The sequence below is a fragment of the Saimiri boliviensis genome, chromosome 19, assembly GCF_048565385.1.
Source record: "Saimiri boliviensis isolate mSaiBol1 chromosome 19, mSaiBol1.pri, whole genome shotgun sequence".
Taxonomy (NCBI): domain Eukaryota; kingdom Metazoa; phylum Chordata; class Mammalia; order Primates; family Cebidae; genus Saimiri; species Saimiri boliviensis.
The window spans coordinates 36,470,038-36,494,012 of NC_133467.1; the positions used below are offsets into that span (position 1 = coordinate 36,470,038).

Genomic DNA, 23,975 nt, shown 5'->3' on the forward strand with positions numbered 1-23,975 from the left:
GAACTTGGGAGGTGGAGGTTGCAGTGAGCTGAGATCAGGCCACTGCACTCCAGCCTGGGCCACAGAGCAAGAACTCCGTCTCAAGGAAATAAAAAAAAAAAAGAAAAGAAAAGCCCCTATAGATCTGTTCTCTTCAAAAGACAATTAACAAGATTGAAAAATCAAATATGGACTTTAATTACTGTCCTAACCCTACTCATACAGAACTTGCAATCTGACTTGCTAAGGTCATGGTATAGACAATGGGAGTATACACTCTCCTTGTGTTTGCCGGTAATATTGAAGCTGGGATACAGTTTCTATTGGAGAAATCCAAAAGAAAACAAACAACCTTCCTAACAGGGATGAGAACGTCTATGAGAACCAGGATTCTTCCCTTCAGCCAAAGGCATAGCAAAAACAAGAACCTGTCTGAAGAAGGGACAAGAACACCCTTATTTTCTTGCTAGAATAATATATATTATATAACTCAATTCTTCTCTCCTACTGGAAAAAGCTTACAAGAATGAAATGAAAAGTCTGACATTCAGATACTGCGTCACTGAAAAGAAGTATTCTAACACCTATAAAACCCATCTGAAATTCTTCTAAACACTTAATAATGAAAAAAAATCTTACTTCCTAGAGGAAAATATATTCATTGCAAAGACTTTCCCAGAAAAATGTTAAAATTGCACCAGGGAAATCCCAAATCACTTAATAATGACAATATTCTCCAAACCAAAGTCCAATCTCAGTACAGACAAGTTACAAACCACATTCTTTTCTCCCTCTTCATTGATACCACACTTTCTTCTCATTGACATCCATCTTATTCTGGCTCAATGGAATCCAAAATGAGTTAGCACTTATACATAATCCTAGAGTTAAATGTGATCTAACAGGTTATCTAATCTAGGCTCTCAATGCAAGAATTTTTTTTTTTTTGCACACTGATGACTTCAACTGGGATGGAAAGGAGGAACGTAGATACCTAATTGATATGTTCCTATTCGGGTATATGGTCATGACTGAGGAAGAGAGATTTGAGGAAGCATTAAGGAACAGTAAGAAGGAAATGCTCTAAACAACAGACTAGGGTTTCCATTCCATTAGCAGAAAGCAATCATTGTAACTGTCAAATATTCATTAAATAAACAGAAAAGTGGACATAGAAAACATGAGAGAAAAAGGCAGAAAGAGAAAAAGCAGAAAGATAGAAAAATGACATATCCACAGATATTTCAGCTCATAAAAATCTACAAAAATATCCGGGGCAGTTAGGCGCCTGGATGTATCATACCAGGAGCAGTCTGAAATTTTCGGGGATAATTTGACCCCTCAACCCCAATGAAATCAAGTCCTGAAACAAAAAAGACAAGAAAAGAAAAAACAACCAGTGAAATTTTGCTTGTAAATGAGAATGTCTGCCCCAATACATAACTCCCATTGTACCTGTGGATACTGTAAGGGTAGGTTTGGATTTTTTTTTTTTTTAATTTAAAGGGAAATTTGAAGTTTGCTATCAGGAAAACACAAAAAGAGACCATGCATGAAGGTATGTTCACTTCATGAAATTAACAACAGCCAGGCATGGTGGTTCACACCTGTAATCCCAGCACTTTGGGACGCCAAGGCAGGTAGATCAATTAAGGCCAGGAATTTGAGACCAGCCTGGGCAAGACGGTAAAGCCCCATCTCTACTAAAATTACCAAAATTAGCCATGTATGGTGGCGTACACCTGTAGTCCCAGCTACCTGGGAGGCTGAGACATGAGAAGAGCTTGAACTTGGGAGTCGGAAGGATGCAGTGAGCCAAGATCGCACCACTGCATGCCAGCATGGGTGACAAAGCAAGACTCTGTCTCCAACATAATGATAATAATAAATAAAATAAAAAAGAAACAAATTAACAACAATGGGAATTCATGAAGCTATAACCAACACTTTCACACTAACAAGATGAGAGTGGCATCACATTCAACCACAAATCAGATTTCTAGTTCCGGCCTTCCAAATCTGCTCCCTTTCCTACTCAGTAGAAATTAACACATACACTTTACCTTTCCCTGTTTCCCAACCAGATCCTTACTGAAGACAGCCAAAGTTAAGGACTGGGACCCCATGGGTGAATTTCTATTCACAACAAAAAAACAAACTTTTCCATCATCTTACCTGCCAAATACAAAAAGCCAAATACCCAAGAGTAAACTACAGCTCAAAAACAGTAACTTATTTGTTATTGCCTCTACAAATCCACCAAGAGATTAATGAAGAGTAGTTCTACGGCCTCCAAAGTATAGTAGTTAAACTGTAACAGGACATTTCACAAATAAACAATGCAGAAATTCAAAGATACCTATTCTTGTAACACAACTTCAGCCTCCACCCATTAAATATGTTAAAATGAATTTGTAAGACGGCAGCTTGGTGAACAAAAAGCAGGCAACATTCAGAATCTCAGGAATTATATATTGCAGGAAAAAGGTGAGAAGCTATTTGTGCCAAAGACTCTCCTAAAGACCCAGAGATCACATATCTGTGAAAGGTGACAAGGCAAATTTAAACAGGTAAGGAGTCAAAGAGCCTATTTCAGGCCCCACTCATCCCCCTTTGTCATAGGAAAAAAAAGCCTTAGGTTCTCATGTGCTAGCTCAGCCAGAATGAGGTAGCTGTTCTCAAGAATACTTCAGAGCTTTCTTATTAAAATGAACTGCTTGGCAGGGTGGGGTGGCTTACATCCCAGCACTGTGGGAGGCCAAGGCGGGCGATCATGAGGTCAAGAGATAGAGGTCATCCTGGTCAACATGGTGAAACCCTGTCTCTATTAAAAATACAAAAAAACTGGCTGGGTGTGGTGGTACACACATGTAGTGCCAGCTATTTGGGAGGCTGAGGCAGGAGAATCACTTGAACCCAGGAGGCAGAGGTTGCAGTGCGCCTAGATCATGCCACTGCACTCCAACCTGGCAACAGAGTGAGACTCCGTCTCAAAAAATAAACTGCTCTTATTAAAAATGGCACATGTATCCACCCCAAAACACATCTTGGGTGTACACCACAGCTTACAGTATCTTTAAACATTTATTTATATCCAGCCCAGACGAAGGCACCAAAGTCAGTCAACAAAAAGTAATCTTATTCAAATCCTGAATACTCCATCACATCAAGAAGGCTCTTCAACAGGGCACCAAAAAGGCTACAGAGATTTCGCAATCTTCGTGTTCAGATACTGACATGTCCCAAAAATAAAGAGAAAAAAGGATATTCTTATCTCGGTAACAGAAAACAAATAAATGGATAGTGTGGACTTTGATTCTGGGCCCCGTTCATCTTTACGAGCAGTGGCTTAATTAATGCTGGCTATCTTTTCACGAGGCAAAGCTACCCTAACATAAACACTAGAAAATACACTTCAACCTAACAGCAGTGACATAGTATAATTGAAAGAGCAGGGGACTTTCAGTGTCAAACAATGCTAAATTCAAATACAAGCAAATTTATAACCTCTCTTTTGGCCTTTGTTTTGTCATCTGCAAAGTGATGATAAATAATGATTATTTCACACAATATTGAGCAGCATTAATCGAAATAGCATGCACAATGTGCAAAAAGGCACAAGGTACATAAAGAGTATATACTGTACAGCAATACAATTGCTAGTCTTTTCTCACCCTATCTCCATAACCAAACACTATTCCTCCACGTTTTACTGTAACCATAACCAGAAAAAAAATATTTCCTTAGATTCCCAGAGACAAGAAATGAAGGACAAATGGTCACTCACTCGTCCCATCATCTGGTTCAAAGTGGCCAGTGTTGTTCCACGTATTGCCGCTACTATTGCCATAATTATCATCAGTATTGGCTGGCTCTGCATAATCAGCTGGGTTAAAGGTTCTGGAAAAAATAAAGCTTAAAAGAGTCTCTGACCTCTAAGCAGCTTTGGCAAATATTAACTCAAAGAATCAGAATCTTGTCTGTATCCTTCCTAGTACAGCTCTATCAAGGCCCCATTCCTGTGTGTTATCTACTTTTTCTCACTTATCACTCTAACCCAAATTTCATGGCATAATCGACTTATATCTAAGATATTCTGAGAGAAGAACAGGTATATTGATTCAAATAAAGATATATATGATATAGGTAATGATCCAGGTGGTAAATGTTTACCCCTTAGAAATGAGTCCCCACATCTTTCTGACTATATAGTCTAGAAATCATTCTGATCATTTTGGTTAAGGCTTCCTACAGTAAATTTTTTTTTCCTACAGTAATTTTTAAGGGAAATAAAATTAAGACACTAGATCAATGAAACTTACCCCATTCCTTGAGCAGAAAACCTTCCTCCTCGCCTACCAGAGCCACCTAAAGAATGAATGAGAAAAAGAGAAGAGAGATGTATATTAGAATTTGACATAAAATTTCCTTGCCAGGCAGGCACAGTGGCTCTCGCCAGCAATTCCAGCACTTTGAGAGGCTGAGGTGGGCAGATTGCTTGCATCCAGAAATTCAAGATCAGCCTAGGCAATAGAGCAAAACCCTATCACTACAAACAGTACAAAAATTAACCAAGTGTGGTAGAATGTGCCTAGAGTCCCAGGTCCTTACTGGGCTGAGGCAGGAGGATCACTCGAGCCCGGGAGGCAGAGGTTACAATGAGCTGAGAACACACTACTGCACTCCAGCCAGGGTGACAGTGAAATCTTGCCTCAAAAATTAAAAATACTACCCTGCCAGCCGAGACAGCTCTGGAATAGTAAGTGGTTGATACTATCAGATGTTCTTTCTTTCTGTCCCATGTTACACATCAGTGAGAGTAGGACAATCACTACTGCTGAGAGATTATTCTTTTGCTGCTCAAACAGCCACATCCTCAAGCAAATATAGTATCAGCAATAAAGACTAGAGGAAATGACATTTACCTTCTTTCTCATTCTCCCTTTCTGCAATCTCTAGTACATGAATGACACCTCAAGAATTAATGTAACTAGCCGGGCGCGGTGGCTCAAGCCTGTAATCCCAGCACTTTGGGAGGCCGAGGCGGGTGGATCACGAGGTCGAGAGATCGAGACCATCCTGGTCAACATGGTGAAACCCCGTCTCTACTAAAAATATAAAAAATTAGGTGGGCATGGTGGCGCGTGCCTGTAATCCCAGCTACTCAGGAGGCTGAGGCAGGAGAACTGCCTGAACCCAGGAGGCGGAGGTTGCGGTGAGCCGAGATCGGGCCACTGCACTCCAGCCTGGGTAACAAGAGCGAAACTCCGTCTCAAAAAAAAAAAAAAAAATACAAAAATTAACTGGGCATAGTGGTGCACACTTGTAAACCCAGGTACACGGGAGGCTGAGGTAAGAGAATCACTTGAACCCTGGAGGTAGAGGTTGCAGTGAGCTAAGATCACATCACTGCACTCCAGCCTGGGCAACAAGAGCAAAACTCTGTCTCAAAAAAAAAAAAAAAATGAAAAAACAAAAAAGGAATTAGCCAAGTCGTGCCTGTAATTCCAGGGCTCTGTGAGGCTGAGGTGGGCAGATCACCTGAGGTTAGGAGTTCAAGACCAGCCTGGGCAAAATGGTGAAACCTTGTCTCTACTAAAGGTGGAAGTTGCAGTGAGCCAAGATGGAGCCACTGCACTTCGGTCTGGGTGACACAGCGAGACTCTGTCTAAAAAAGAAAAAAAAAAATTAGCCAGGTGTAGTGGTGGCCACCTGTAGTCTTAGCTACTGTGGCGGGTCAGGCAGGAAGACCACCTGAGCCCAAGAATCTGAGGCTACAGTGAGCTATGATTGTGCCACTGCACTCCAGCCTGGGTGACAGTAAGACTACCTCTAAAAAAAAGTAAAGTAGACCCCTAATGAATGAAAGAGTAACCTGCTCCCAATATCCATCCCCCAGCAAACTGATCACCTCTGCCTCGGCCACGGCCCCTTCTGCCTCTTTCCGTTCCTCTTCCAGAAGGCCCTCCACTCTTGGTGCCATCCAATCCATTTTCCTGACCTCGAACTGAAATAAAAATAAAAATTAAAAAACAACAACAACAAAAAAACAACAGATGGCCAGAGCACAATCAATAGTATATAAATAAATATATAAGTGGTATGTAATATGGTATTGATGATACAAAAAACAAGAGAAAATGAGCTGGAAGAATAGGAACATGTTACTCCTGGAATGGTGATGTGCCTTAACGGAGAGCTGTAAGCCAAATTTAACTTTACAAATGACTACAGGGTAATCTCATGCCAGAATGGTGGCTGCTGGTAGAAAAGGCTACATGCAAGAGATGTCAAGGTCTCAGAAGAGATGATGGCAAGAAAAGCAAAAGGGTAATATAATGGTTCCTGGGTCCTGCCTAGCAGGGCCCTGGCATGTCCCTAGAGTCTAGACATTACTGACCCACAGCTGGTTTTGATAAAGCCCCATGCATACACTCTCGTCCACGGCTGGCACCTCTCCCCCGTCTTGGTGGCCCACCACGTCGCCGACTATAGTCTCTGTCCCGGTCTCGATTTTCTTTGCCTTCTTCGTTGGATTCCGTCTGGCCACCGTCCTTCTGGCCTGAGACTCCCTTCTTCTTCCCGACCATCTCCCAGGAATGCTATAGAAGGGTAGAGCATTCAATCTAATCAATATGGACTGCTATCAGGACACCAGAGATGAAAACTGGGACAAGTAATTGACTTAACCATTCTTCTCTCAGCATCCATGTCTAAGACACTGCCATTAGTTTACTTTTACTTCTGTTTAAATATTTCACACATTGTACTACCAAAAGTAAAGTCCTTTTTGGTTTTTTATTGGTTTTTTTTTTTTGAGACGGAGTCTCACTCTGTCACCCAGCCTGGAGTACAGTGGCATGATCTTGGCTCACTGCAACCTCCGCCTCCCAGGTTCAAGCAAGTCTCATGCTTGAGTCTCTTGAGTACTGGGATTACACACATGCGACACCATGCCCAGCTAATTTGTATTTTTAGTAGAGACAGGGCTTCACCATGTTGGCCAGGCTGGTCTCTAACTCCTGACCACAGGTGATCCGCCCACCTCAGCCTCTCAAAGTGCTGGGGTTACAGATGTGAGCCACTGCACCCAAAGTGCTGGGATTACAGACATGAGCCACCATGCCCGGCCGTAAAGTCTTTTTTGTAGGGAAGGTACTTATAGGTAACAGATTGCAGGGATCACTTCCAAGACCTCTACCAAATTCAGGCACTTAGCATATTAGTCGAAAGGACCTATCAATTGGGCCCTATCTTTCAGGCGTTATTTCCTGGGCTAAAAAAAAAACTAATTCCATTTGGAGTCACTGACCCTCAACTTTTTATAGCATCACTCATATCAAATAAAGCAAAAAAGAAAACAATGTTTCTAAAAGTTACTTATGAATTCAGAATGAATAAGCAGCATTCTACTCGGGTATATTCTCTAATTTCACCCATAAATTTAGGAGGAAAATAACTATAACTACCTACCTACAGACACACACAAACACACAATTTCATTTAAAAAAATCAGGCTGGGTGGCTCACACCTGTAATCCCAGCACTTTGGGAGGCCAAGGCAGGTGGATCACGAGGTCAGGGATTCGAGACCAGCCTGACCAACATGGTGAAACCCCGTCTCTACTAAAAATACAAAAATTAGCTGGGCATGGGGGCACGTACCTGTAATCCCAGCTACACAGGAGGCTGGGGCAGGAGAACTGCTTGAAGCTGGGAGTGGAGGTTGCAGTGAGCAGAGATCACACCACTGCACTCCAGCCTGGGCAACTGAGGGAGCCTCCATCTCCAAAAAAAAAAGAGAGATCAGGCTGGGTGTGGTGGCTCACACCTATAACCTCAGCACTTTAGGAGGTCAAGGCGGGAGGATCCCTTGAGGCCAGGTAGTTCAAGACAAGCCTAGGCAACAAAATAAGACTCCAGTCTCTACCAAAAATTTAAAAATTAGCCAAGTGTGATGGTACACTCCTGTCATCCCAACTGCTTGAAGGCTGAGGCAGAATGATCACTTAAGCTCAGGAGGTTGAGGCTACAATGGGCCATGATAATGTAACTGTACTCAGTCTAGATGACACAGTAAGACCCTGTCTCAAAAAGTATATAAAAACAAAAATAAAAGAAGATCAAACAGTCACAGCCCTGACCCCAGGAGATACTGATTATAGGAAGCCCTCCATCAGGTTTTACTTGCAGTGTTCGCCCTATATTTCCTAAATTGGCATCAGCCAATTTAACTTTCCCCAGTGAAAATGTGTATCTATGATACATTTCTAATTCCAAGAGAGAAAGTCTACGGTAAGGAAAATAAGCCAAACACCCTTGCAAAAGACACTTCCTCAGGAAAATGAGCACTGTAAACAAAGTTTTTAAAAAACTACATACCTTGGTTTACACGTTTTGCAGAAAACCTGTACAAACGAAACTTCCAGAACAAACACCAACACTATCAGATCTTTTTTTTTTTTTGACATGAAGTCTTGTCACACTGGAGTGTAGTGGCTCAATCTCGGCTCACTGCAACCTCCAGGTTCAAGGAATTCTCCTGCCTCAGCCTCCCAAGTAGCTGTGACTATAGGTACGTGCCACCACGCCCAGCTAATTTTTCTATTTTTAGTAGAGATGGGGTTTCACCATGTTGGCCAGGATGGTCTCGATCTCTTGATCTCGTGATCCACCCACCTTGGCCTCCCGAAAGTGCTGGGATTACAGGCATAAGCCACTAAGCCCAGACTCAGATCTCTATTATCTTACCATCAAACTCAATCATGGCCCTAGTGTTCAGTAACAACTACCTAGTATCTAATCACTTTCAGAATACAGGCTGAGTATCGGATAATATAAAATTGTTATTAACTTTATCAGGATTCGTAATAGTATTATGGTCATAGAAAAGAGTATCCTCCTTTAAGAGAAGCATGTTGAAGAACTTAAGGAATCAAGTATTAAGTCTATAACTTTCAGATAATTTCAAATGTCCACTAATGAGTAAACAAAATGCCACATATATCTACAAAGGAATTACTCAACCTTAAAAAGGAAGGAAATTCTGACCCATGCCACAATATGGATGAACCTTAAAACATTACGCTAAGTGAAATAAGTCAGACACAAAAGGTCAAATATTTTATGATTTCACTTTTTTATAAGACATCTAAAACAGGTAAATTCATATAAATAGAAAACGGCCAGGGACGGTGGCTCATACCTGTAATCCCAGCACTTTTCAAGGCCGAGGCAGGTGGATCACTTGAGGCCAGGACACCATCCTAGGCAACATGGCAAAACCCATCTATACTTAACATACCAAAATTAGCCAGGTGGCACACACCTGTGGTCCCAGCTACTTGGGAGGCCAAGATGGTAGGATTGCTTGAGCCCAAGAGGAAGAGGCTGCAGTGAGTCACGATCATACCACTGCACTCCAGCCTGGGAAACAGAATGAGACCCTGTCTCCAAAAAAAAAAAAAAAAAGTGAAAAAGAAAACAGAACCATCTCAAACAGTTCTGAGATTTGCTTAAAAAAAAAAAAAGAAAAAGAAAATAGAAGAGGTTATTTAAGAGTTGGGAACAGGGAAGAATGAGGATTTATTATTTAATGGGTACAGAATTACTGTTTGAGATGTTGAACAAGTTCTGGAAATAAACAGTAGTAATGGCCACACTCATTATGAATGATTTTTAAATCAATAAATATAATATATCTTATCATAATAAAGTTTTTTTAAGAGACAAGGTCTCACTCTATAGCCCAGGCTGGAGTGCTGTAGTGTAATTATGGCACACTGCGGCCTCCAGCTCCTGGACCCTCAAGTGATCCTCTTGCTCTACCCTCCTAAGCAGTTAAGACCACAGGCACATGCCACCACAGCCAGCAATTTATTTATTTATTTATTTATTGAGACAGAGTCTTGCTCTGCCACCAGGCTGGAGTGCAGTGACGCAATCTCGGCTCACTGCAACCTCCGCCTCCTGGGTTCAAGCGATTCTTCCCCCTCAGCCTACCGAGTAGCTGGGACTACAGGCACCTGCCATCACACCCAGCTAATTTTTGTATTTTTAGTAGAGACGGGGTTTCATCATGGCCAGAATGGTCTCGATCTCTTGACCTCATGATCTGCCCACCTCGGCCTCCCAAAGTGCTGGGATTACAAGTGTGAGCCACCACGCCCGGCCAACCAGCAAATTATTATTATTATTTTTTGAGACAGCAGGATCTCACCATATTGCCAGGCTCTCTGGAACACCTAGCCTTAAGCAATCTTCCCTCCTCAGCCTTCCAAAGTGCTAGGATTACAGGCATAACCACATCTAGTCCACAAAGTTTTTTAACTTCAAAAAAAAAACATAAATTTAAAATTATTACCGGGCCAGGTGTGGTGGCTAACACCATAACACCTGCAAACCCAGCACTTTGGGATTACAAGACACTGTCTTAAAAAAAAAAAAAAAGCTAAAATGGTAAAATTTATATCTTATTTTTGAGATGGAGTCTCACTGTGGTCACCCAGGCTAAATAAAGTGTAGTGGCTCTTATCTTGGCTTACTGCAACCTCCACCTCCCAGATTCAACTGATTCTCATGCCTCAGTCTCCCGAGTAGCTGGGATTACAGGCGTCCAACACCATACCTGGCTAATTTTTATATTTTTAGTAAAGACAGGGTTTTACCATGTTGGCCAAGCTGGTCTCAGAACTCCTGACCTCAAGTGCTTCACTTGTCTCAGCCTCCTAAAGTGCTGGGATTACAGGTGTGAGCCAGTGCACCAAACCAGTAAGTTTTAAATAAAAAATAATAATAATAATGAAAACATATCTACATATTATGAAGAGTCCATAGTCCACAGTAAACAATTTACTAAAGTAATAATTTCACTGAGGTGGGAAGACTACTTGAAGCCAGGTGATCGAGACCAGCCTGCAAAATATAGCAAGACCTTTACTTCCCCTATATATATGTATTTTTTAAAATAGCCAGGGCCAGCGTGGTAGCCCACGCCTATAATCCTAGCATTTTGGGAGGCCAAGCTGGGTGGATCACCTGAGGTCAGACGTTCAAGACCAGCCTGACCAACATGGCAAAACCCTATCTCTACTAAAAATACAAAAATCAGCCAGGCATGGTGGTGCATGCCTATAATCCCAGCTACTTGGGAGGCTGAGGCAGGAGAAATGCTTGAACCCAGGAGGCGGAGGTTGCAGTGAGCCAAAATCATGCCACTGCACTCTGGCCTGGGCTATAAGAGCAAAACTCCATCTCAAAATATGAAAATAATTAAAAAATAAAAATAAAAAATAGGCTGGGTGCGGTGCACTTTGGGAGGCTGAGGCAGGCAGATCACAAGGTCAGGAGTTCGAGATCAGCCTGGCCAATACGGTGAAATCCATCTCTACTAAAAATACAAACATTAGCCAAGCGTGGTTTTGGGACCTACAGCCACAGCTACTTGGGAGGCCGAGGCAGGAGAATTGCCTGAACTCGGGAGGCAGAGGTTGCAGTGAGCTAAGATTGCGCCACTGCACTCCAGCCTGGGTGACAGAGCGAGACTCCAAATCAGAAAAAAAAAAAAAAAAAAGCTGAGTGTAATGGCGTACATCTGCTGTCCCGGCTAAGGATGTTGCGTTGGGAGGACTGGTTGAGCCCAGAAATCCATGGCTGCAGTGACCACACTACTACACTGCAGCCTGGCTGACAGAGGAAGACCTCATCTCTTAATTCAATTGTTTTTAAAAGATTTAAGTACCTACCTAGGACTTGGGTAGTTTGTTGCTGCTTACTCTCCCAACCCTATTATACATTACAGTTGGTGGGTCATTTTCAGCTCACCCTAAGTTAGAACAATCTTGTAGCTAAACATATACCAGGAACAACCTCAAGCTAGACTTAAAACAGCTTTTAGAGTTTATGCTAGTGTCTCAAAACCTGCCAAGTTTCAAGAACCTGTAACCTTTCTCCCTCCTCTGTATGCACATCTGCTGCTGGCATGAGATGGGTCTATAAGGAAAAAGAATCACTAGTATCTTCCCAAAGGCACCCTCAGTTTTCTGAAATGATCTCACCCACCCAAATACAACCAACATCCCTGGTAGCTGACTTTGCTTCCCACTGGTTTCACTAGTAGCTGGTTTATTTGTAGCATAAACCCATACTCTCCAGCTTGTTTCCTTTTTTGATACTGTATAACATCTGCCTTATAGCACTAAACAGAAGATGTTGGAAGGCAAGATAAAATGTGATATGCAAAAAAAAATTAAGACTTCTAAAAAAACATAAATAGCCCCACCTCATGCCCCCTTAAAATCTGGAGACAATTATTCTAGAGCAGGTGTTCCCCTGAGGCCATTTATCCAGCCCACCCGTCGCAGTTCAGGAAGGGGCACCTCTTTCATTGGTGGTCAGTGAGAGGAGCACAGTATGTGGCGGCCCTCCAATGGTCTGAGGGACAGTGAACTGGCTGTGTAAAAAGTTTGGGGACACCTGTTCTAGAGTAAACCTAAAACAAATCAAAAGCATTGTATCTTGACTGGCCAGACAGTAAATATTCAAATAAGGTCAAGAGGGTAAAATTTAATCCAGGACTACACTTTTGAAGAAAAAACATCCACCAATTTAAATTCAATTATTTTTAAAAGTTTTCCATTATTATTTCCCATTATCTCAAAGAAATTGAAAAAGCTCCTGTATTTAACTAGAGTGACTCTGTAGTATCAGGAAGTTGTTATATCTCAGGCTGAGCTTCATGGCTCATGTCTGTAATCCTAACACTTTAGGAGGTTGAGGCAGGTGGACTGCCTAAGCTCAGGAGTTTGAGACCACCCTGGGCAACGCAGTGAAACACCATCTCCACTAAAATACAAAAAATTAGCCAGGCATGGTGGTTTGCGCCTGTAGTTTCAGCTACTTGGGAAGCTGAAGCATGAGAATTGCTTGAACCCAGGAGGCGGAGGTTGCAGTGAGCCGAGATGGTGCCACTGTACTCTGGCCTGGGCGACTCAGCAAGACTCTGCCTCAAAAGAAAAACAAGTTGTTATCTCTGACTGGGCACAGTTGCTCACACCTGTAATCCCAGCACTTTGGGAGGCACAGGCAGGTGGATCACTTGAGATCAGGAGTTCCAGACCACCCTGGCCACCGTGGTGAAACCCCCATCCCTACTAAAAATACAAAAATTAGACAGATGAGGCCAGGTGCAATGGCTTACGCCTGTAATCCCAGCACTTTACGAGACTGAGGCTGGCACATCACAAGGTCAGGAGTTCGAGACCAGCCTGGCCAACAAGGTGAAACCCTGTCTCTACTAAAAATACAAAACTTAGCTGGGCATGGTGGTGTGCACCTATAATCCCAGTTACTCAGGAGGCTGAGGCAGGAGAATCACTTGAATCCAGGATGCAGAGGTTGCAGTGAGCCAAAATTGCACCACTATACTCCAGCCTGGGCTACAGAGCGAGGCTCCATCTCAAAAAAAAAAAAAATTAGCCGGGTGTCCCGGTAGACACCTATAAATCCCAGCTACTCAGGAGGCCAATGCATGGGGATCGCCCGAACCTGGGAGGGGGAGGTTGCAGCGAGCCAAGATTATGCCATTGCACTCTAACCTGGGCAACAGAGCAAGACTCCGGGAGGTGGAGGTTGCAGTGAGCCAAGATTGTACCACTGCACTCCAGTGTGGGGAACAGCAAGACTCTAACTCAAAAAAAAAGTTATCTCTAAGGATGAATTTTGATATCCATTCCAACCAAAGAGCCTTAGAAGACCCAATAAATGAAAATGATTTCAAAATAATATACTGGGCCAGGCACAGTGGCCCATGCCCATAATCCCAGCACTTGGGAGGACAAGGCAGGCAGTTTGCTTGAGCCCAGGAGTTTGAGACCAGCCTGAGCAACATGGAGAAACCCTGGCTCTACTAAATATAGGAAAATCAGCTGTGCGTGGTGGCGTGTGCCTGTGGGCCCAGCTACTCCATAGGCTGAAGTGGGAGGACCACCTAAGCCCAGGACAAGGTGGTTGCAGTATGTCACTACACTCCAGCCAGGGCCACAGAGCCAGATCCTGTTTCAAAATAATAATAATAATACACTGCTCATTAAAAAAAAAAAAATTTCTCAGCCGGGCACAGTGGCTCACACCTGTAATCCCAGCACTTTTGAGAGGTGGAGGTTGGAGAATCACCTGAGGCCAGGAGTTCAAGACAAGCCTGACCAATACAATGAAATCTCGTATCTACTAAAAATACAAAAAATTAGCCAGGCATGGCGGCATGTACTTGTAATCCCAGCTACTCAGGTGGATGAGACAGGAGAATTGCTTGAACCCGGGAGGCAGAGGTTGCAGTGAGCTGAGATCACATCATTACACTTCAGCCTGGGCAACAAGAGCAAAACTCTCTCCAAAAAAAAAATTTTCTCTATTAAGCATTGCAGGAGTATTCCAAAGGTTAGTAACGCAGTCAGAGGATTACAATTGAGTACAAACGTAAGACAAGCACAAAAACAGAATTCTCATGAAGTAGGGAGAAGTGAAAGAAACTTGTCTAAATTCCAGAACAAGAGATCTTCCAAGATATCCCTATCATCTACAGGGATGTTCAGCAGCCTACAAAGCTTTTTCCTCTACTACCTCAAGAGAAACAAGTTCAGGCAATGATATAGTATTATGCAGTGCAAAGCTGATATTGAAGGGAATGTCCTGAATTCCGAATCAAATATATAAAATAAATAAAATAAAAAGAAAAAAACAATCAATTATAGTGACTTTGTTCAACAGCAATAAAAAAGACAAGCGGAAATCTTCCATTGATTTGATAACCAAGGCTATCAAATCGTACCTCTAATTCAGCCTAACCCCAAATCCTGAAAATAGTCACTAGCCTGGAATAAGTAATTTATTCCAGGCCAATTAGCAGAGCCTGATTTCACTTGTTTTCTCCTATGACCATTATCCTCATAAAAAGGATGTAGTACACACAAATTTTAAGTATTTGCAACCTGTGGTGAACAATCACCAAAAAAGTTCCCAACTTTACTTCGAGGAAATGGTGCTCTGCTTTAAGCTGTGTTGCCACTTGCTACTTTTAGAACATTACTAGCCTCTCAACTGAGGACCCATGTCCTAGAACACTATAAGCACTCTACCGTGTCTGGGTTTCCTTCCAGAAGAACATTGATGGCTCTGTTGACATCTCCATTGCAGTCGTGCAAAGCAATTACACATTCATCCTGGTTCTTGCCCGTAATATCAATCAACTAAAAGAGAAAAAACAGCAACCATCATGAACAAGCTTATGCTCACATTCCCAATGAAAGGGAACTAGAGGAAGGAAAACAGTAGCAGCTGAGTTTGAAAAAAACAGGTTTAAAAAGCAAAAGATGAGGTCCAGGCACAGTGGCTCACGCCTGTAATCCCAGCACTTTGGGAGGCCGAGGTGGGTGGATGACCTGAGGTCAGGAGTTTGAGACCAGCCTGACCAACATGGTGAAACCCTGCCTCTACTAAAAATACAAAATTAGCCGGGCGTGGTGTCAGGTGCCTGTAATCCCAGCAACTCGGGAGGCTGAAGCAGGAGAAGCACTTAAACACAGGAGGCATAAGTTGCAGTGAGCCAAGATCACAGCACTGCACTCCAGCCTGGGCCACAGAGCAAGACTCCATCTCAAAAAGAAATAATAAACAAAGAAAAAGGATGCAGAATTTGACTAGCAGGTTTTCCGGTTTTTATCAGAACCCCACCCTCAAAAAGGAAAACATGTAGAATTTTGGTATACTATTTCCAAAAGCCAAGTATTAACATCTGTGGTTCAAGGATGAGGTCAAAAGTATTTACAAAGCAATTAAGCATCAAATACAGAATCAAACTCTGAAACACACAGGCTTAGCCTACCACGAATTTCCACATTTCCTATATCCACAACAGCTCAGTTTCTATAAAATGATTATCAGCAATAGGCAACACGTTAAAATTAAGATACAATTTCCAAACAAGGTTATCTATCCAAAGGGCTACAATAAACTGGGTGCAGTGGCTCACACCTGTAATCCCAGCACTTTGGGAGGCCGAGGCAAGCAGATCACCTGAAGTAGGGAGTTTGACACCAGCGGAACCAACATGGTGAAACCCCGTCTCTACTAAAAATACTAAAAATTAGCCAGGCACGGTGGTTTGCGCCTGAAATGCCAGCTACTTGGGAGGCTGAGGCAGGAGAACTGCTTGAACTCAGGAGGCAGGGGCTGCAGTGAGCCAATATCATGCCACTGCACACCAGCCTGGGTGACAGAGTGAGATTTCGTCTCAAAAAAAAAAGGGGGCTGCAATAAATTAAAGAATGAAAGTACTTATTTATTGTCTTGACCTATTGTATTTCAGACCAAAATTTTTTTTTTTTTTTTTTTTTTTGAGACGTAGTTTCGCTCTTGTTACCCAGGCTGGAGTGCAACGGCGCGATCTCGGCTCACCGCAACCTCCGCCTCCTGGGTTCAGGCAATTCTCCTGCCTCAGCCTCCTGAGTAGCTGGGATTACAAGCACGAACCACCATGCCCAGCTAATTTTTTGTATTTTTAGTAGAGACGGGTTTCACCATGTTGACCAGGATGGTCTCGATCTCTCGACCTTGTGATCCACCCGCCTCAGCCTCCCAAAATGCTGGGATTAGAGGCTTGAGCCACCGCGCCCGGCCCCAAAATTATTTCAGTAACTGTAATAGAAAGTATCCTGGCATCCATCTATGATATTTGATTATGCCTTAATCCTGTATCTTTTCCCAGAGCATACAGTAAATTAGTGATACACTCACTTGTTTCACCTTTTCCTCAAAGTCAGCATCATTATGGTCCGAAATCATCTGTGCAAGTCGAATTTGCTCTGCAGTGGCCTAGGAATTGAGATGAGATCAAGAAAGCATAATGTTGAGGCAACAGTTTAGAGAACAGGAACCTACTTCGCCAATCTCCACTGCCCCAATTTTCTTTACCTTGTTACAAATGAGCAACTAATAAAACACCATTTAAGATGCTTAAATCAGGGACAGGCGAGGTGGCTCACACCTATAATTCCAGCACTTTAGGAGCCTGAGGCACACAGATCACCTGAGGTCAGTAGTTTAAGACCAGCCTGGCAAACATGGCGAAACCCAGTTTCTACTAAAAATACAAAAATTAGCTGAGTATGGTGGCACATGCCTGTAGGTCCAGCCATTCGGGAGGCTGAGGCAGGAGAATTGCTTGAACCCAGGAGGAGGAAGTTACAGTGAACAGAGATCACACCACTCCCTCCTAGGACCTAGACAGAGCAAGATTCTTCCTCAAAAAAAAAAAAAAAAGGCTTAAATCAGTAAAATGACAAGAAACTGAGTGAAACTGTTACAGAGAGGGCAGGGAGCTCATTTACCAATGTTCACAGTTAAAGGGACTTTCATCTTAGAATCACAGAACAACTCGAAAACATCTCCTTAATTCACATTAATATAGTCACAAAGCCATGTGTAAACTCTGTTCCTATTTCTGTAACAACCAATACCATCCTCTTATTCCTAGGGCTGAGAATACTATAAGTCTGACAATAGACTCAACGTATCTTCTGCATATCCAGTGTGTGTTGAAATACTAGGAATTTTACTGCCCCAATTAAGTATTATAATTCTACTAGAAACTCACTTGAAAACAGAGGTGAAAGAAAAATGCATAAGAGAAAAGTTCTAATCTTACATATTCAATTTAGCTGACCATAGTCAAATATAAGTAATTCATTCACATTACATACCAACCAAGAGCAACCCGGTATGAGAAACAGAACATATCTACATCAAAGTTAATATCCAAGAGGTTAATTTACTCCTTAAGACTTAAAACTGAGCAATGCTGTATGGTGTCTCATTTAATTTTGAAGAAACATAGTGAAGTAGCCAGCTTCTCATGAGAAAGGAACAAACAGGTAAGGCCTCAATGGGACAAGAGAGGAAAATAAAAGACAAGTCAGGGAAAAGAGGAGCAAAGGATAAAACCTGGAATGGGAAAGGTTGTCTAGAGAGATATCAAGGTGAGGCCAGGCACAGAGGCTCATGCCTGTAATCCCAGCACTTTGGGAGGCCGAAGCAGGTGAATCACCTGAGGGCAGGAGTTTGAGACCAGACTGGCCAACATGGTGAAACCCCATCTCTATTAAAAATACAAAAATTAGCTGGGCACGGTGGCATGCATCTGTAATACGAGCTACTCAGGAAGCTGAGGCAGGAGAACTGCTTGAACTCAGGAGGCTGAGAGTGCAGTGAGCCAAGGTCGCACCATTGCATGCAAGCCTGGACGACAGAGCAAGACTCCATCTCAAACAACCAACAAAAAGATATCATGGTGGAGACCTAAGAAATAGAAAGGTATTGCTAAAATGGCCCAGATGAGAGAAGAGAAATGCTATCTTAAGAGTTATAGAGACGGGGCCAGACATGGTGGCCCATGCCTGTAATCCCAACACTTTGGCAGGCCAAGGTGGGCAGAATCACAAGGTCAAGAAATCAAGACTACCCTGGCCAACATGGTGAAACCCTCTCTACTAAAAATGCAAAAATTAGCCGGGCGTGGTAGTAGGTGCCTGTAATCCCAGCGACTCAGGACGCTGAGGCAGGAGAATGACTTGAACCCGGGAGGTGGAGGGTACAATGAGCCAAGATCGTGCCACTGCACTCTAGCCTGGAGACAGAGTGAAACTCCGTCTAAAAACGAAGAAAAAAACAAAAGAGTTATAGAGCCAAGCACAGTGGCTCACATCTATAATCCCAGGAGTTCAAGACCAGCTTGGGCAATGTATATAGCAAGACTCCTACCTCTACAAAAATGTTAAAATTAGCCTGGCATGGTAGTATGCACTGGTAGTCCCAGCTACTCAGGAGGCTAAGGCAGGAGGATTACTTGAGACCCAGAGGTTGAGGCTACAAATGAATGGTGACTGTGCCACTGTACTCTGATCAAGGCAAAAGGAGATCCTGTCAAAAAAAAAAAAAAAAAAAAAAAAAAAAAGAAAGAAAAAAAGATATAAAGCACAGGACCCATAGTGCTAAGCCTCATAATGCGTTATCAAACCAAAAAAAAGTAAACATTTTGCCTTACAGCATGTCATGAAAGTTATCAGGACCTAAGTGAAAAAAAAAAAAAAAGCCAAGGACTAGAAAACAAAAATAAGAAACCTAAATCAACAATTCAAAGCACAGAATAATGCTGTACTGCATGAAAACCAGTATCAGCCAGCAATGCTATCCACCAATCCATATGCCTTGGGTTATTTACCTGTGGCCGCTGCTTGTGCTGTGTCTGGTTTTGGTTTTGAGGTTGTTCCCAGTTTCCCCGGGCTCGGTTAGTGCCCACCGACGTCATCATTTACAGTATATACAAATAACAGTATTTACAAGGTAGAATACTGAAAGATTTAAAAAGAAAATTAGGTATTAAATACAGGCAAAATGTTTTTAACTCTTTCATCAGCACCTTCACCACCAAACACTTTCACTTCTTCAAAGGAACAAACCAAGATTCACTTATTCTTACAACATAATTAGCTTGATAAATTCCTTAAGGAGCTATGGCTGTTAATCCATTTTTATGTAACAAGAAATGTATAAAGCACATGTGGAGGCCGGGCGCGGTGGCTCAAGCCTGTAATCCCAGCACTTTGGGAGGCCGAGGCAGGTGGATCACGAGGTCGAGAGATCAAGACCATCCTGGTCAACATGGTGAAACCCTGTCTCTACTAAAAATACAAAAAATTAGCTGGGCATTGTGGCACGTGCCTGTAATCCCAGCTACTCAGGAGGCTGAGGCAGGAGAATTGCCTGAACCCAGGAGGCGGAGGTTACGGTGAGCGGAGATCGCGCCATTGCACTCCAGCCTGGGTAACAAGAGCGAAACTCCATCTCAAAAAAAAAAAAAAAAAAAAGCACATGTGATAGATTTTTTTAAAGAAGTTACAGCACAGTTTGATTACTAGTCCCTTATAAGCAGACCTTACATTTAGCTTATAATCAAAAGTCTTTTATATAGGTGCAAGTATATAAAGTACCTTTGACAGAAGAAAGATAATCAGTAAAGTCTAGAAACAAAAGCCTTCCAGGAAGGAGATAAGTCTACACTCCAGAGAAATAATTTTAAGCACTGTATTCAATCACCTAAGAAAACAGCCTTACCTGCCTTACAACCCTTTTTATGTAAGTTGCATGTGACCTCCATTGCTTGGGAAAGGACAAGTTCAAGTCTAGACACTTCTTTCTCCCTCAAGTTTCATCTCTCAGTATGCTACGGGTTTGTATTGTGTTTGTCGGTTTTTTTGTTTTTTAAAACCACAACTTTCAACAGGGTATTAGCCCCAATGACTTTGTCCAGAGTTATCAGTTCTCTGGATAATAATTCCAACACACTGCTTTTACAGGTGCTTCTCTTGGTCTCCTAGTCCACATTTTCAAGAAACCAGAATGGTAATTACCCTCCACCACTCACCTTAATATACAGGGAATCTCACATTTGTCTCAAACCAAAAGCATCTAGTACAAAGTTTTATTTGGAAGAAAGGGCTTCTAGGAAATCATTTTAAACTTAAGACATTAATGCAGGCAAGAAGACTTAGTTGAGTCTTTAAAGAGACACAGAACACACAGGACCTTCCCCAAACCAGAATATAGTTTTTGTTATAAGACTTCTAACAAGAAAGATTCTACTGAATTCAAGTTCCCTTACTTTATACTTTGTTTTATAATACAATCTCAGCTGCTGCATTTAGTGAAAAAGAAAACACTCATCATATGATAGAGTGCTCAAAATAATAGGTTACTCTGCATTTATTCCCTTCCAAAGAGGACGTTTATACTTTTCTGCTCCATATTTAATTTTTCTTGTTAATGAAACCTTATACAGCATAATTCTAGACTGCCCAGAGAAATTGCTGGATTTGAGTGGGAGGAAGGACTTCTAAAGAAATATGCAAGGATTAACTATTAGGGAAGTGAATTTCATCTGACTTTCTTAGATGTCACAGAGAAAGTAGACTTTTTCTGTGAATAAATTCTTCACCAAGTTGTGTCAATAAGTTGCAAAGGAGAAAGATTTAAGGCAGCTTCCTCAGGTAATTTCTAACCCATTATCTTTTCCCTCTACATATATGGGCATACAAAGGCCCAGCATTACTTGCTAGACAGTAGCCCATTTTCCCAGGTTAGCATTATCGTCAAGTTTCAACTTCAGAAGAAAAAAACAAGTTGTTTTACCAAGTACCCCTGAATCCAAATCAACAAGACAATATATACACATATATGTGTATATTTATCAACTCTAGAGGAAAACTATTTTTGTTTTCAAATTGGCTCTAAGATGGTTTCTAATACAGCATAGTCATTTCCATCCCACTACTGTAACTTACAAATATTGACTGTTTCCTACTCCACATGCGATAACAATTTCTCGGATTAAGCTACATTGCAGGTATAAACTGCATGACTAGCTATATATGACTGCATACACTGTACCAGTCAGATGTAAACATACTAAAAAGTCATCTTGAAAGATAGAATTAACCAGAACGGAAAAAAAAATCCTCCTAATCACTCTTGCTGGTAACATTTCCTTCTTACAAGTGTTTCGAAATGTGACTAAGAAAATTTTACCACCTATTAGTAACAACACTGAGCAACAAGTCAAAAGTTAGTGATCTGGAATGGATCACTTGAAGGCACAAAATTAGTAGCAAGCAGAGCCATACCCAGAATTATCACACTGGAGGTTAAGAATCTTGTTACTTACTCTTTCTTAGAAAATAAGAAGATCTAAGAAAGTATGGTGAGAAGTATTGGAGACCAAGGAAATAGTGCAAGAGTAAACACAGGTTTCAACACAGGAGTGCCCTTAACTCTTTTTTGAAAACCAGCTACTTAAAAAAATAGCCAGAGAAATTTCACTGAAAAAACTAAATATTTATTGAGTATCTACTATGTGTCCAATACTTCAGAAAAATACAAAAGCAGTATGACTTGGTAGCTGCCCTCAGGGAGTTTACAATCTAATTTTAGAAACAATTCAGAAACTGAAGCTGGACTGGGTTTGGTAAAACTTGCTACCTCTAACAGAGCAACTAATTTCTGTAGATGCTTTGTTGAAATGGACCCTGCATCCCCTTCTCTACCACCTTGAAATCTAGTTAGTAAGAGTACTTCCCAGTTAGGACATAGCAAGGAGGAGCTTTAAAGATCAAAAAAACACAGGACATTTTTAGGCCTTTCATCACTAATTTACGTGCCAGCAATACTTCCCATTCACAAAGGAAACAATCATTGGGACAGTCTAATCTTTAAGGACAATGGTGTCAGATCTCAAAGCAGTTTTAAATGCTTTCTCTATAATCATTGGGATAGTCCAATCTTTAAGGACAATGGTCCCAGATCTCAAAGCAGTTTTATCAACTGATACACAGACAAAATATTTTAATTCTCTAGTAATGCTGGTTACTAGTAATGCCCATCATCTCCCAGCAAGTCACATCGGGTATCCCCCAAACAGGATATGGGGCGGAGGAAGGTAGGACCGGAGAGAAGACAAAAAAAGGATTTCTCCATGTAATAATCAGAGAGAGTCAAAGGCAAAAACGTTAACAATAACAACAAAAACGCCTGTTACTGTGGTGTTTTTCTTTCCACAACATCCTACACCAGAGGTGGCTACATTTCAAGAATGGTGGAAAGGAGCAGTCTCCAGTCTGTGACATCAGTTTGCAAAGCAATTTAAGGGCTGTCCACAAGGTGAAGGGTTTGAAGAAATTGGGCATTCCTGTCCCATTATGAGAAGCGTGAACAAATAACCCAGTGCTCTAGTGACGTCCCTAAAAGCGTAATACACCCTATGGGGGCCTCCATGTCCAGCTCCCAAATAACATCATAATTGTTTGGGGTACCCCAAACTACAGTACAAACAGTCAACTAAAGACAGCAGCAAAAACATATTTCAAGAACTGGGTTGGTGAGAAAGAACGGAAGGTAATAAGAAGAGCTGACAAAGAGCCTGGAGACAGAGAGGGGACGCAAGCCCACGCGTGGAGGATGGGAGGCTCGGCCCCCTCAGCGCCACATCGAGAGCCCACGGGGCCAATCTCCTCCCTCCCTCCCAGTTGGAACACATTCATCCTTCGCACACCAAACCGAGGGCCACATGGGGGAGTCTGGGGCAGCTCCACCCCATCGCCCGCCCTCCCCCCAGCCACCCCCAAACCAGGCCGGATCCGGATCAGAGGAGGCCCGCAGCGGGTGGAAAGGGAGGAGGCCCTCTCCTCCGCAGGCACCGGCCGGGGTAAAGAGAGGGCCCTACCTCCGGCCAGGCCCAGGCCTCGCTCGCTCGCGCTCTTTCTCGCTCTCCCCTCTCAGGCTCTAGCCGCATGGCCCCCCCCTCCTACGGCTGCTCCAAGCCCCGCCCCGGCCACGCTCCCAAATCGAGGCCCCGGCTCTGGCGCGGCCCAGTAGGCCGCGAACCCAACCATAAACAAAACCTCCGGCGGCCGACTCAACGGGGGGGCGCCAGGGCTCGCATGACTAGGAGGGGGGTGTCCAGTGGGGGAACACACGGTGCGGGGGGGCCTACCGAGGGAGGGGGATACGGCGGGGGCAGGGGAGAAAAGAGGGAGGGTAAAAGGGGGATCGCGGATTTAAAGGGGCCGCGGACAATACCCGGCCCCGCCGCGCTGCCGCCGCCGCCGCTGCTGCCGCCAACGCCGCTGCGCTCCCAACTTTACCTCAGTCTCCTCCACACTGACACCCCGGGCCGCGCCGCCCCTGTCACGTGACATAAGATTCCCTCTTCCCCACCCCCTCCCTCCTTTTCCCTCTCGCGCTCGCTCTCGCGCCTTCCCCCGCCCACTTGCCTTCCTGCGTCCCCCGGCGCGTGACGCTAAAAGGGGCGCGCACGCAAACGTGCGCGTGCCGCCTCGCCACGAGACACCTCTTTCCGGCTCCGCGAATCCGCCCCGCCTCCTTCACGGCGG

The 23,975-nt window shown here is 43.0% G+C and overlaps 1 protein-coding gene across 32 annotated transcripts in view; it reads right to left on the minus strand.

Annotated features, from left to right (window-relative positions):
* UBAP2L (ubiquitin associated protein 2 like) overlaps window positions 1–23,975 on the minus strand; it is a 58,017-nt gene that overhangs the window by 33,487 nt on the left and 555 nt on the right. For 5 of the 32 annotated variants that reach the window (XM_074389714.1, XM_074389718.1, XM_074389712.1 and 2 more), the window contains exons 1-9: window positions 23,662–23,737; window positions 19,253–19,382; window positions 16,771–16,848; window positions 15,114–15,224; window positions 6,380–6,581; window positions 5,891–5,986; window positions 4,302–4,347; window positions 3,767–3,879; window positions 1,283–1,342 (exon numbers count right to left, since the gene is read on the minus strand). In XM_074389714.1, coding sequence (XP_074245815.1) covers window positions 1,283–1,342; window positions 3,767–3,879; window positions 4,302–4,347; window positions 5,891–5,986; window positions 6,380–6,581; window positions 15,114–15,224; window positions 16,771–16,848; window positions 19,253–19,342 — 796 coding nt within the window. In that variant the 5' untranslated portion in view covers window positions 19,343–19,382; window positions 23,662–23,737. Of the gene's footprint in view, window positions 1–1,282; window positions 1,343–3,766; window positions 3,880–4,301; window positions 4,348–5,890; window positions 5,987–6,379; window positions 6,582–15,113; window positions 15,225–16,770; window positions 16,849–19,252; window positions 19,383–23,305; window positions 23,544–23,661; window positions 23,810–23,975 lie in introns of those variants that run through there. The other 27 variants (XM_010329598.2, XM_010329597.2, XM_010329595.3 and 24 more) reach the window with 10 other exon arrangements.